Here is a 13906-nt window from a genome sequence, read left to right as displayed (position 1 = left end):
AGTTGCGCTTACTGACTCCTGTGCAGCGAACAGCGCCGTCCGGGAGTGAGCACTTCTAGTGCTCAGCCCACTACAGGTTAGTAAACATCAAACTCCCGGCTGCGGAGGCAATTTCAACTCCTAACAACCCTTTCCGACCAAGCACAACTGCCCCCGTGGGTTTCTGAGACTATGAATCTTCTTCACCTTCCTCCTTCGCACAGCGGGTGACTTTGAACTGCTGGCCTCTCGGTTAGCAGCCCAACTTGCAGGTCAGCACAGTTCCTCCTGGCATACCATACTTCCTGGCTCATCTATCCCCGATCCCGACATAAAGAGCGTGCGCCAAAGGTGTGAGGGGAAAATGGAATGAAGGAAAAGGGATTTCTCCACACACTTTTGAAGTCCCACCCTCCACTTGCATGTCTCAGAGGAAGGCTGGGCTCTGCTTTTATCCCACAAAGCCCTGATGGTCCCCCAGGGGAGCCAGATTTGGTTCCTGAGCAAGCACAGCCGCCACCCGGCTGTCAGCACACGCTCTGTGCTGCCGTGCTTCCCAGCACGTTCCAGCAGAGCTGGCAGACTAACAGGGACTAGGAAGGCTTGGTGCTCTGCTTCTGAGCATCCCTCAGGGAAATCCCATGGTCATGGGGATGGTGCAGGACCAGGTAGGGTTTTGTTCCCTGTGGATGGCGTTGCTCTGAGGGCATGTAGCCACTCTTACCCCAAGCTTGCAAGCGGGCCTCAAGGCCAGGACAATCAGAGTTGTCTGCTCTTGCTCCAGGTGGGGTAGGGTGCGGTGGTGGTTGTCTGGTTGTCTTTATTCAGACCTGACCTTCCTAATTGGATGTGTTGGGGCAGGAGGAGGGCAGGCGTGCTGTGTGTGAAGTTGTAACCTGTATACCAATGAGATAGTCTCATCCCTGGCTCTCCCCATCCTGCAGAGAGCAGCATACCCTCTATGGAGCCTGCCTCGTGCTCCGCACCTGCCTGGACCAGTGTGGCTCTCTGTGCATAAGACCTGTTTCCTCCTCTCGCTCTCCATCAAACTGAGTTCAAAGGCATTGCCTGATCTTTTGTATCTTTCTCTCCACAGTGCTTGGCCCATAAAAAGTGTGGTTGGTTCTGACTCATGGTGACCCCGTGGGGCAGCGGAGGACGGTCCGGTTGGATTGCCTGGGCTGTCACGGTGCCTCTGCCAGCCTTTGGGTTTAGCTGTTCGTCCCTTAGCCGGTGTACCCACTAGGGCTCCTTACATAAAAGGGAGTCAGCAGATCAGAGTCTTGATGGCACAGGGGTTCAAGAGCTCAGCTGCTAACCCAAAGGTCATCAGTTTGAATCCACCAGTGACGTCGCAGAAGAAAGGCATGTCTAGCAGCGTGTTTCTGGTTGATCTGCAGTCTCGGGAATGCACGGGGCCAGCCCCCCTCAGATGTACTGGGTTGCTGAGTCAGAATCAACTCAACAGCAGAGGATTCCGTAAGAGAGGCAGCCAGCCCGCAGCTGTGTGAGAAGGGGAAGGGAAAACACCCAGGAGCCGACACACCTGGTTAATATTGCGGTTCTGCCACCTAGGAGCGGTGTGTGACTCTGGGTGAGTAACTTGACCTCCTGGAGGGAGTTTCTGTTTCCATCTCTGTAAAGTGGGAGCAATGAATGTTTCGCCTTTCCGCTCAGATCAGGGGCACTAACTGGGCTCAGTATGTCAGCAGGTGGTGGCAAAGAGACAGCGGTAAGGAGTAGCCATGATTGCTTCATAAGGGATCCCTGGGTGGTGTAGAAGGTCCAGTGCTTGACTTAAGAGCAGCAAACTAAAAGATGGGTGGTTTGAATTCACTCAAGAGACACCTGGCTGTCGGCTTCAGGAAGGCCCCAGCCTGGAGACCACGGGGGCGGGGGGCATTTCTACTCTGCCCACAGGTCACCTCCACATGCCGCCACTCGGCATTGCTGTTAAATGGACCCCATCTGCAGACAGCGGTGAGAGTTCTGGTCTGAGCTTTGCCAAGAGCCAGTGGCCTCTCTGCAGGCTGGCACCTCCCTCTGTGAGAAGGAGCGACCCCACCTGATGAGTTCCTGGTACTGCCGCTGGGCGAGTGCCCCAGGAGGTGGCATTGATGAGCAGACAGACATTGATTTCCTCAGGAGGCTGGAAGTCTGGATTCAGGATGTGGCTCCGGGGACAAGACCTCTTCTTTCTCTGTCAGCTGTGGTGGCTAGGCCAGGGCATTTTTTTTTTAACAATTTATTGGGGCTCATACAATTCTTATCACAGTTCATACATATACATACATCAATTGTATAAAGCACATCTGTACAGTCTTTGCCCTAATCATTTTTTTCTCCTCTTTTCTTTTTTTACATTTTATTAGGGACTCATATAACTCTTATCACCATCCATACATATACATACATCAATTGTATAAAGCACATCCATACATTCCCTGCCCCAATCATTCTCAAGGCATTTGCTCTCCACTTAAGCCCCTTGCATCAGGTCCTCTTTTTTTTTTCCCCTCCCTGGGGCATTCTTGGTGACCATCCCACCCTCACCCCAGGCCCTCTGTCACCAGGGTTTGGCTTGCTTCTGTGTCTCAGCTGCTCTTTATAACCCAGAAGTCATTAGGCTTAGGACACACCCTTCCCATATTCCCACACAGTATTCTATGACCAGGTTCAGGCCTTAGGATTCCAACACACAGACTTAGATATACTTGGGAGCGCAGGGGGTACCACTTGACCTATCGACACCTCACAGAGTTGTAAAATGCAATATAAACACACACATACACAAATATTTAACACACAGTAGGTCCTCAGAGAAAGAAACATTTGGTATCACATCCATACAAATCCATGTCTGTACAGCAATTGTGCGGTGGGGACACAGGACCGGGCAGTGTTCAGCTCTGTTGTGCAGGAACCAACTTGAGGGCCCTTAATAACAGTCCCGTGTCCTTTGGACTCTCGCTGACTCACCCCAAGTTCAGGTCAGCGAGTGAGTCAAGACCAGAGAGGACAAACAGTGACCGGCCGTGAGGTCCAGCCCAGGAGGCTGTCCTCTGGAGAACACAGTGACAGGGGTCCTCTGCATTTGACTCTCCACAGCAAGGGGCGCACAGCTCCAAGACAGCCTCTCTGGGTCCCAGGGGAAGGTGTCCCAATCTTTGTATAAAGACGAAGCACCTCGTCTCTCCTAAGAGCTGTAAGCAATGACAGAGACAAGAGCAAAATACGCTCTTCTGAGTCAGGATGTTCTGGGAAGTTTATAATTAGAAAAGTCCTTGGAACAGGATGGAACCTCGGGAAGGCTAACGGAGAAGCAGTCCAGACTCAGCTGGAATTTTAAAGAGGCCCACAGGAAGGGCGGGAAGGGGCAGAGTGCTCGGAGCCCAAGGGGGACAGAGCAGGGGCAGGGAAGGGCTGTGGCCCAGGCAGGGCCGGATCCTCTAGTTAGTCCATAGAGACATGATTGTCAGTGGTTAGGCCGATAAGGATGGGTTGCTCTTCCACAAGGTCATGTAATCACCTTCCCGGTGGTGATCTGATAAGAACACCCCACTGGTTGAAAGCCAGTCTGTTTCTTTGGACGGAGGGCTGCATTGACTAGGTATTGCATTGCTCCGGCAAAACCCTCTCGCGCGCGCGCACGCGCCCCCTGCATCTGTCTGTCTTGTCATCCTCTGATCTGAGGATGGGCGTCAGCAGCCTGCCTGCCCTCTGACCTGCCCATTTTGGATTCATGGGTCCCTGCCAACGCCTGAGGTATGAGAAAACCGCCAGCTTGACACCTGCCCCACAGATTTGGGACTTGCCAGCCTCCATGATGGCACGAGCCATTTCCTTGAAATAAACTTCTCTACACACACACACACACACACACACACACACACACACACTGGTTTTGATCCTCTAGAGCAGGGGTTCTCAGCCTTTCTCAGCAGTGGTCCTCATGTGGTGCTGACCCCCAACCATAACATTATTTTCATTACTGCCTCATCACGGTCATATTGCTAGTGATGAGTCGGCGACCCCTGTGAGAGGGACGTTCGACCCCCCAAAGGGGTCGCGACCCACAGGTTGAGAACCGCTGCTCTAGAGACTCCAGCCTCACATTGGCAAAGCCTTCCCTGTCTAGGCCTTGTAGGGTTGGGGCCCTTGGTGATGGGTGTCGTCAGGTGTGTGAGAACATCTTCACGTCGTCTGTCAGGTCGCTGTCCCCTCAAGTGCTGTGGGACTCCCAGCTCTCCCAGGTGCTGTCCAAACGTCACTTGATCTTCTGTAGGTCCTCAGGCCCAAAGGATGCTGGCAGCAACTCCTCCACGGTCCTGACGACGTATGAGCCATCGGGCTTGGTCATGTAGACGGCCCAGTTGGTACCAAACTAGAAGAGAGGCAGAGTCACTGAGGTAAGTAGAGGTCCAGGGGTGAGGGGCGGGCATGCTGTCTAAAGGGCTTCTCATCGCCTCAGTTTTCCCATCTTTAAAGCGGGGTGGCTGATCCTCCCAGGCTGTGGGGTTTGTCGGTGGGCGGGGTCTAGGAAAGAATGCCGGCTGAGCAGTTAGCCTGCACGTGGCTCCTTCCCAACAGGTGACACGGAAAGGACCCACCGGGACTTTCAAAGAGCTCTATCTAACCCCTGGAGCCAGCCCGCAGCCTATCGCAAATCTCAGAGAATGACAGCTCCCCTGGCGGCCGCTCAGAGCCTGCTGCCGGAGAGATCGCTGTGGAGTGTCGTGGGGCGGTCCTGGTCCCACAGACAGCGGGGAGCTGTCTCATAGGGTCCGAGGCTGGAGTCTTGACCGGAGCAGACTGCCAGCCGGGCAGCTGGGGAGTCCAAACTGCTGCTGACTTTCCGGGTAGCAGCTGAGCCGGGCCACCAGGGTACCTCCTGCGACAGGACACCCCAGGTGTGCCACTCGAGCATCCCCGGAGGAGGGAGGAGCTGTTATCGTCAGCCCCATCTGACTGCGGAAGAAACGGAGGTTTAGCAGAGGGAAGCCAGAGAAGCAGACATTTTCATCCACGTGTGTCTCCTTGCACGACCAGGAGCTTCCACGTGCCAGCTGGGTGACTGCAGGCTTCCCAGCGGGGCCTGTGAAGCGGTGCTAGAGAGGGGCAGAGTGGGCCACACCGGGCTGGGCTCAGTGGTGAGTTTAGTCGGCGGCGGCATGATGGTGAGAGCGTGGATTTACAGTCAACAGACCGCGCTCGACCTGGCCGGGTGGTGTGAGAATTAGACACCGGGCATCTGCTACCTGCGGGCACGGCCGCACATAGTAGGGGCTCAATTCACGGCCGCCTTTCTCACCGAGCACATTGACTGCGAGTGGCTGCCCAGATGTGCAGCCTGCTGTTCGCCCAAGCGCCTGTCTGTCTGCATCACCCAGTTATTACTGGGCATAATCCGTCATCCGGATCTTTAAAAAATTAATGTTTCAAAGGAGTGTTTTCTGCTGGGCAGGCTCTATGTGAGGGTTGGACAGATTGAGCGGGGCCAAGTTGAAGTGCCAGGTCCCTGGCCCCCTTGCCACATCTCTTATTTGCATTTTGGTTCCAGTTTAGCCACCCCACCGTCAGCCCTTTGAGTCACCTTCCCTGTTTGCCAGCCTCTAATCTACTTGGAGAGAACAGCAATGAGCTATTGGACCAAGTCGAGGCCTGGGGAGCCAGGGACTAGGTGTCCTGATGTGGCTCCCTCATGTGACCCCAGACCAGCCAACTTGCTGGGAGTAACTTCTGTCTCTGTAAAGCGAGGCAGGTTTCATCTGGTAGAGTCCAGTGTCCAGCACTGGCCTGCTCCATGACTATCTGTGAAGCCTGGTCTGGCGGCCCCGGCAGGAAGCATGGGCAGATGAGAATGTTTGCCAACTCCCTTGGGGGTCAAATGACCCTTTCACAGGGGTCACCTAAGACCATCAGAAAACACATATTTCCCATGGTCTTAGAAACTGAGACATCGCTCCTCTGTCTGTCTCCAGGTGGGTCTGCCCACATGCAGATATGCCCACCTACGAGTACCCGGCGTGAAAACTGTTACCCATACTACATCATGCTTCCAGACAACATTTCATTTATGTGTCATTAGAAATAAATATTTTACAATATATAATGACATATTGCTTTTGTGATCCATCACAATGCTTTCATGATGTTCAATTTGTAACAATGAAAATATATCCTGCTTATCAGATATTTACATGACGATTCTTCACAGTAGCAAAATGACAGTGATGAAGTAGCAACAAAAATAATTTTATGGTTGGGGGTCACCACCACATGAGAAACTGCATGAAAGGGTCACGGCATGAGGAAGGTTGAGAACCACGGATCCAGACAAAAAGGGAATGACGGGGTGGGGGGGCGGGGGGTGGCCTTCGGAGTCCGTCTGGATTGGGCGGGTGTGCCAGCATGTCTCATGTAGCCACAGGAATCATAAGAACACACATGCTTCCTGGCTTGGCCTGGGCTGGGGTGGAATGAGATGCCACATACAGAGCGGCCTCCTTGGCTGGTGCAAACAATGCACTTGGCTGCTAATCTGAAGGCTGGAAGTTTAAGTCCCACCACAGGAGCCTCGGAAGAAAGGCTTGGTGTTCTCCCTCTGTAACACGAGCTATTGAAAACCCAACGGAGTGCAGCCCTACCCTGCCCAGGGTGCTGATGGAGCAGCAGAGTGTGTCGGTGCCACACTCAAAACCAGCTCACTGCCATCGAGTCAATTCTGACTCATCGCAACCCCACAGGACAGGGACAACTGCCTCTTTGGACTTCCAAGGCTTAAATCGTTATGGGAGCCGAGAGTCTCATTTTTCTCCTGTGGAGAGGCTGTTGTGTTTGAACTTGTGAACTGGTAGTTAACAGGCAGTTTATAATCCACTACACTATCAGGGATCCTCTTCCAAAACAACCTCTCGTTCTTGCTCCTAAACTGGCCCATGGAAATAGTTTACAAACAGCTCTCTCTCTCTTTCTGAGGGCACTCTGTATTTCCAACACACACACACACACACACACACACACACACACACACACACACACGAGACTGAGTCTTCTGCCAAGGGTGACCTTTGGCTAAGGTCACTGCAGCTTCCAGGAGGTTGGTCCTAGTCCAATCACGGCTGAGGACGCAACAACACAAGAACAGTCCTGGGGCTTTAAAAGTTGGGGAGAATGGAAGCTGTCACCAGAATGAGGAAAATGACAGGTCTCAGCGCTGCTAGAAACTGAGGCTCCCTCTTAGGATGGCAGGTGTGTTGACTCGCCATCGAATCTTATGCCCACAGGGATGACACAGTGGCATTTGGATCAAAGATGGTCTCCCCATCACTCTGCTTTACACATGCGTCCAGCCTCCTGCATCTGCCTCCTGAAGGTCTCTCTCCACCCTCTCCACTCTCTCGTTCCAGTCATTCAACCTGAATATTCAAAATTTGTGTGAAAAGGAACAATAAGCAGAACAGAGGAACGTTTTCAAAATTGGGATCTCTTCCGGTTGGCTTCATGTTGTCAGTCAGGACTGACCTGCTGGAACGAGTTTGAGGCCCCGGCTCTGACTTGAGGTTGCCTGGAGGGCAGTGGAGGTCAAGGCGACTGGTTTGATTCACAGAAGAACCAAGGTCCTCATGGCGGAGCCCACGGGCAGGTGGGGTTCCTTTAGCTCCTGGCTTTTGTCTTTGGGGATTCTGGAGGGAATAGCCCTCTTTCTTTGAGAATCCACACAAGCCATTGACATCCACCTCCTTCCCACCAAAACTGTCCATTCACACCCACACTCACACCCACACCCACACGCAAACTCACACTCACCGCAGATTAGCACCCAGGAAGCCCTATGGGGCAGTTCTGCTCTCACACAGGGTCCTATGAGAGTCAGACTCAACTTGATGGCGGGCGACCGCCACCACCAAGGGAGGGTCGCCTGGCCTCTGATTTACCTGGTGAGTTCTGTCCTCGAAAAGCAAGGAGGCCTGGAGGCACAACGGTTAAAGCACCCTTGGCTGCGCACCCCCAGCTCAGCTACCGCACCGGAGAAAAGTGGGCAGTGTGTTGCTGTGAACATCCATAGCCTTGGCAAGGCTAGGTTCTACCCTGGCCTGTAGGCCCACTGAGAGTCAGGACCAACTCCATGGGAATAGTTTGACCAGTAGGGCCAACCAAACTCACTGTTATCCAGTCCATGCCGACTCATCGCGACCCCGTAACCCAGGGTAGAACTGCCCCTGTGAGTTTCTCAGACTGTCACGCTTAAAAGCAGAAAGTCCCATCTTCCCCGCCCCACAAAGCGGCTGGTGATTTCAGACTGTGGATCTTGAGGATGGCAGCCCAGTGCATAACCACTACTCCACCAGGTCTCCTGGAGCAGCGATGGACGACACAAACGACGGACCAAACAAATGAATGCATGTGGCTGTGGTCCAGGAAGCCTCTGTTTACAAAAACAGGCAACGGGCCAGATTTGGCCCAGGTGGAAGAGAGGTCTGACAATCGATTGATGTAAAAACACCAGCCACTGAGAACTCTACGCTGAGACACACGGGGGTGCCATGAGACGGTGTTGGCACCCTGGCAGCCGAGTCTCCGGGATCGAAAGCAATAGCTCCTCCGAAGTACGCTCCACTCTTTTCCTGCTATCCTCTCTCTGCAGCCCTCTCCAACTCTGCTTATTGCCCTTGCTTAGTGTCTGTCTCTTGTACTAGACTGCAAGCTCTTACGTGTCCTTTTCCCAGACCCAGCTCAATACCCACTGGCACTCACTCTGTAACCATTTGTTGAATGGGAGCATCATTCACCAGGGACCCATGCGAACTGAGGCAGAAGGCCACTAGAGGCCTGCCCACTGAGCAAGCAGGTCTTCTCCCTGGAGGCCTGGCATGGTTCCCACGGCCTGTGAAAGGAGAGACTCATCCGGTTTACTTTCTAGAAAGAGAAGCTGCTTACCTCTCTCATGACTTGCCTGCAGGCTCCACATGGCGAGATAAACTCATCCTCCAAGTCACTGGGAAGCAGAGAATCACACTCAGGTCAGTCATTCCCAAGGCACGTGGAAAACTGCTAAGGCTCAGGCCCCGAGTCCCTGGCCTATCCCAGACCAGACTGGATTGGATAAACCTTTAGCTGTCATCAAACTTGGGGGATATGTTGGGGAAGGAGAGTTTCTTTCTGGATTCCAAGAGCTTGCTCAGCCCAATGGGCAACATAGCAAACTAAGGGAGTTCTCCCAGTGAGGCGTGACTATGAGGGAGTCAGAGGATTGCTACCAGGGTGCCGCTTTCTTATAAGACAGAACACGCTGACTAATGTCTCCACAGCAGCGGATGGCTGCAGACAAGTTCTCTCAGAAACGCACTTGTCTTTGTCTCCCTAGGATGCCTTCCAAAAAGGGACTCGATCCTAAGAATGGCTTCCAAGGGCCAGTTCAATTTAAAGCAGCGAGGACAACCCAGATAATGTGTTCCTCTGGGTTGACTAGAGAAACAAACCCAGAGACATGCACAAGTGTATGAGAGAGGGCTTTATATCACAGAGTAATTGTATATTAAGAAAACATCCCAGCCCAGTCCAGATCAAGTCTGTAAGTCTGAGATTAGCCCACATGTCCAATACCAGTCTATACATTCTTCTTCAGACTCAGACAACACACAGTCAGGTAAGCACTGGGCTGTTGACCACAAGGTGGATAGTTCACCCACCAGATGCTCTTGGGAGAAACATGAGCTGCCTGTTTCCTTAAAGACTGGTAGCTTCAGAAACTATGACGTGCCACCGTGAAGCTGGAATGGACTGGATGGCGGTAGGTTGGTTTGCTTCACAGAGGCAAATCCATCGGTCTTTCTCCCACAGAGCTACAGGAAGAATTTGAGCCCCAACCTTTACAGGAGCAGACAGTCTGGTCTTTCTCCCACTGAGCAGCTGGGAGGGTTGAATCATTAACCTTGAGCTTTGCAGCCCAGCCCCACGGGCTATCTGGGTGGTGTAAATGGTTAAAGCTAACAGAAAGATCGAAGGTTTGAGCCCACCAGAGACATCTCAGAAGAAAGGACTGGTGAATCGGCTCCTACTTCAACACGTGTGGGTTTGCCAGGAGTAGAAATGGACTCAGCAGCAACGGGTTTTGATTCAGGCATTCTTTATTATCAATGTGGTTGGGGACTGGGCTGCAACCTATAAAGTTAGCAGTTCAAACCCACCAGCTGCACTGCAGGAGACAGAGGAGGCTTTCCATGCCCATCAAGAGTCACAGTCTCAAAAACCCACAGTAGCAGTTTTACCCTGTCCTATAGAGTTGCTATGAGTCAGCATCCGCTTGATGGCAGTGAGTTTGTTTTTTATAGGTCACAAAGGGGGAAATGGCTTACCCAGAGCTAAAAAGTCACAGCGCCAGGATTTGAACTTAGAATCTAGCTTCCTGACTACTCGGTCTTTGGTAGTTGTATGTCTTGCAGAAGTAATAATAAGATAAAAATGATTTTGATTCTGCATACTCTGTGCTAGGAACTGCATAGAAATAATTTCGTTGAATTTTCAAAATGGTCCAATGGGGATGTTTTACTTTTCTCTCTTTTACAAAAGCAATTCCAGGCTCAGAGAGTGTAAGGAACATGCCTGAGGCCACATCGTAAGCTAACAGTGGAGCTGAATTTGAAACTGGGTCTCCAGCCCTGGAGCCTGGACTTGTAACCATCCCTCAACCATCTTAGGAGCCTGGACAGAAAATGCCCCCCAGAGAGATCCTCACAGCCTCCCCGCACACGTCCCGCTTTCTCTGAATCCCCTGCCCTTCGCCGGCTTGTGCCCCTTGTAGGATATTTACGGTTCAGATTTCGCAGGCCAGAAACAGAATGGACTTGGCTGGTTGTGGATTGACCTGGATGGCTTCAGGGAAGGCTGGACTCCTGTGAAGGCTGTTTCTCTGTTAGCGAGATCTTAATCCCCTCTTGGATCCTGTGGCTTCAGGGGCAACCCTGAGTGGGCCTAGGCATCCTGTTCCACACCAACAAGGGGGTTGGAGTCTTCCACGCCTGCTCTAAATTCATCCACTCAAGCTAAGGATCCAAGAGTGCAGTCGTGACGGGGGTGGGGTAGGGGAGTGCTGGCCAGGGCTCCTGGGGGGGATGCTGTAGAGGCTGAATGCTCAGAGTAGAGAGCAGATGAGCCCGTTTGGGGTCAGTAAGGACATCGTCAATCATCCCTGGTAACACCCAGCCGTTTTGAGAAGTAGATCACGCCCACGAGGAAAAGTCTTTCATCTGGAAAACTCCAAACAGAGCCAGACTGCCACGGCATTGCCCTTCTGTTGACTTCGGCCTCGTTTCCCCAGCACACCATGATTGTCTTGGATCGGTTTGGCAGGATTTATTTCCCTCCCTTTCACATCTAGTGTAATTCACATTCTGCTCCCAGCTCTGTCGCACACAATGTTCCCGGCTCGGCCGCATTCACTGGTCCCGAAGCCGGAGGGAAGCCAGCACAGCCCTGGGTCCTCGGGTGGGCGGGAGACACTGGGGCCCTTCCTGTAGGTGGACAGCAGGTTTCCATCACTTAGAAACAAGCCTTCAGTAGCCTGGACCACTCTGGGCCAGAGTCAGGCCAAGGCCAAACTTAGCATCTCATAAAAGCACCGTGGGCTTGTCTCCGTCCACGGCCCCAGCCGCCCCTGCTGTAGAACCATCCTGCCTTTCTGCACCTGGAGAGTCCCTGCCATGCTGCACGAATTCACGCCGGCGCGTGACCGACCGACAGCCAGGTGCCCCTCAGGACCAACGTGGACCAGCCGGGCAGTCTCGTTTCTCATGCCAGTTTCTTGTGTCCTGCACTTGCCACAAGTGCAAAAGGGCACACTAGAACAAATCCGAAGCGTGAGCCCGTGTTCCAGCTTGACTCCTGAAGCTACTGCCTCCTGGTGCAGGGCCAACGAGCATCCAAACTTCTGCCTTTGCCGGGAAACAGGCACCCGGGGCCTGGGACACCCAGGGCATCAAGAGGGCTGACTGGGGCTCTTGTTCAGCCAGTGCCTTGGCTGGAATCTGAGCTGGGACTGGACCAGTCTCAGTGCCGGCCTGCCTGCCAACTCCTAGGTTGTCTGCCCTGGCACCCCGGGCGTTGGTGAGAGCTGTGCGTGAAGAAGCCAGCGGCGCATTGGGAAAGCATTTTGCCTCCTGGCGCCGCCTGGTACAGCAGAAAGAGTCCAGGACTCCGGAGACTCGGTCTCTTGTCCGGGCTCCACCGCTCCCTCCTGGGAGGTGCTCCCTCCTGGGAGGTGCTCCAGCCTCTCTGGGCTTCGGTCTCTTATTTGTGAAGGGTCTGCTTTCTTTCTCTTCATAAAACTAGCCCTATTTATTTATTTATTTATTTATTTACAACCGTTTTATTGGCACTTCATCCACATATCATATCAACCATCACCGCAGTCCATTTTAGAACACTTCTTCCTTGTACTCCTGGTTATTCATGTAATTATGCTGTTCCGGTCAAACGCTCCCCAGCTCAGCAATGTCTACACGTATGATTCAGTGCCATCGACGGCACTCTTTGTGTTGTTCCACCGTTACTGATGTCCGTCTCCAAATGGTTTCACCGGAAGGGTCCCAATTGTTGAATACGCATGTGTGTACACACACACACCCCACACACATATCACAGAACATTCATTGATTCAGTATTTTTCCGTCATGTTGCGTCATTCTTGCTCATAATCACGGCCAACTTTTCCATCATCATAAACAGTAACCGACTTCCTAGTCCATGGCTCCAAGAACATCCCTGGGTCTCTGTACATTGGCCTTGGAGACATCTCAGGAGAGATCACGCATCTGTCCTTTTGTGACTGACTGCCCGAGCTCAGCATGAGGTTGTCAAGGTTCACCCATCCTGAAGTCTATCCTGGACCTCAGTGTAGGCGGCTGTAAATGGGGGTGGTGGCAGGGGGCTGTCTACTGTGGCTCCCCCTGGCTTCAGGTGTCTGTGCTGCTTGATGTTGGGGGAGTTTGTCATGCTCTTGTGCTTTGTTAGTAGACAAACACACCTGCCCTTGCATCGAGGAGCCCAGTGGCGCAGTGGGCTACATATTTGGCTGCTAACCTAAAGGCCTGTGGTTCAAACCCCTCCCCTGCTCTGGGAGAAAGCAGTGTGAGTGGCAGTTAGCTTTTGTCAAAATGGCAACCTGGGAAACTCTCTGGGGCGGTCTGCTCTGCCTGGCGGGGCGGCGAGGAGTCAGGATGGACGTGATGGCCAACAACAACAACAACACTTTGGCCTGGCTGTGTAGGCTCACCAAGGACAGAGTCCATTTTTCATTTACTTCCTTATCCTGAGCACTAGGCCCGGGGTCCTACACAGTGCCTGGCACGCAGCCTCTGCTAGATGCATGGATGGATGGATGGATGGATGGATGGCGGGCGCGAGGAGCGTGTTTGCTGACCAGAGGAACGAACCTCACTGCCCCCAGCGTTCCCACTCACCTAGCAATAGCGATTGCCTTGAAGTCCTTGTACCCTTCGGAGATGGCCTTCTGGATGGCAGTCCGTTCAGCACAGATGCCCAGTGGGTAGCAAGCATTTTCGACATTGCACCCTGAGAAGAGAGGAGAGTTCAGTGGTAAGCCCAGGGGACCCAGGTCCCGCTGCCTGTGTTCAGTGAAAGGCTTGCCCATTCCAGGGTGGAGAGGGCACTGTTGCTCTGACCAAGGTGGAGAGAAAGCGATGGCCATTAGACCAGAGGCACCGGTAGATGCTCTGGCCCAATTGAGCAAGGTCATTCCCAGGAATCTTCTACGCTCATGACTCCCCTTGAAGCACAGGGGCAGCAGAGTCAACCTCACGGGGAAGAGGAACCGCCCTAGCAGAGGCCACAAGCAACAGATGCTGAGGCTGGAGGAGAACAGAGCCCCAGGCCAAGATGGCAGAAACAGAGGCATTCTGATCCAAAG

At 53.0% G+C, this 13906-nt stretch overlaps 1 protein-coding gene across 1 annotated transcript in view; it reads right to left on the bottom strand.

Annotated features, from left to right (window-relative positions):
- Positions 1 to 2241: 2241 nt before the first annotated feature.
- Positions 2242 to 13906, bottom strand: part of CDA (cytidine deaminase) — a 32334-nt gene continuing 20669 nt past the window's right edge. Inside the window, exons 2-4 of the mRNA XM_075551547.1 lie at positions 13440 to 13551; positions 8920 to 8977; positions 2242 to 4363 (exon numbers count right to left, since the gene is read on the bottom strand). Coding sequence (XP_075407662.1) covers positions 4247 to 4363; positions 8920 to 8977; positions 13440 to 13551 — 287 coding nt within the window. The 3' untranslated portion in view covers positions 2242 to 4246. The remainder of the gene's footprint in view (positions 4364 to 8919; positions 8978 to 13439; positions 13552 to 13906) is intronic.

Source organism: Tenrec ecaudatus, chromosome 1 (genome assembly GCF_050624435.1).
Source record: "Tenrec ecaudatus isolate mTenEca1 chromosome 1, mTenEca1.hap1, whole genome shotgun sequence".
NCBI classification, from domain to species: domain Eukaryota; kingdom Metazoa; phylum Chordata; class Mammalia; order Afrosoricida; family Tenrecidae; genus Tenrec; species Tenrec ecaudatus.
The sequence above is the reverse complement of the archived record's forward strand: the minus strand, read 5'-3'. Positions and strand labels throughout refer to the sequence as shown.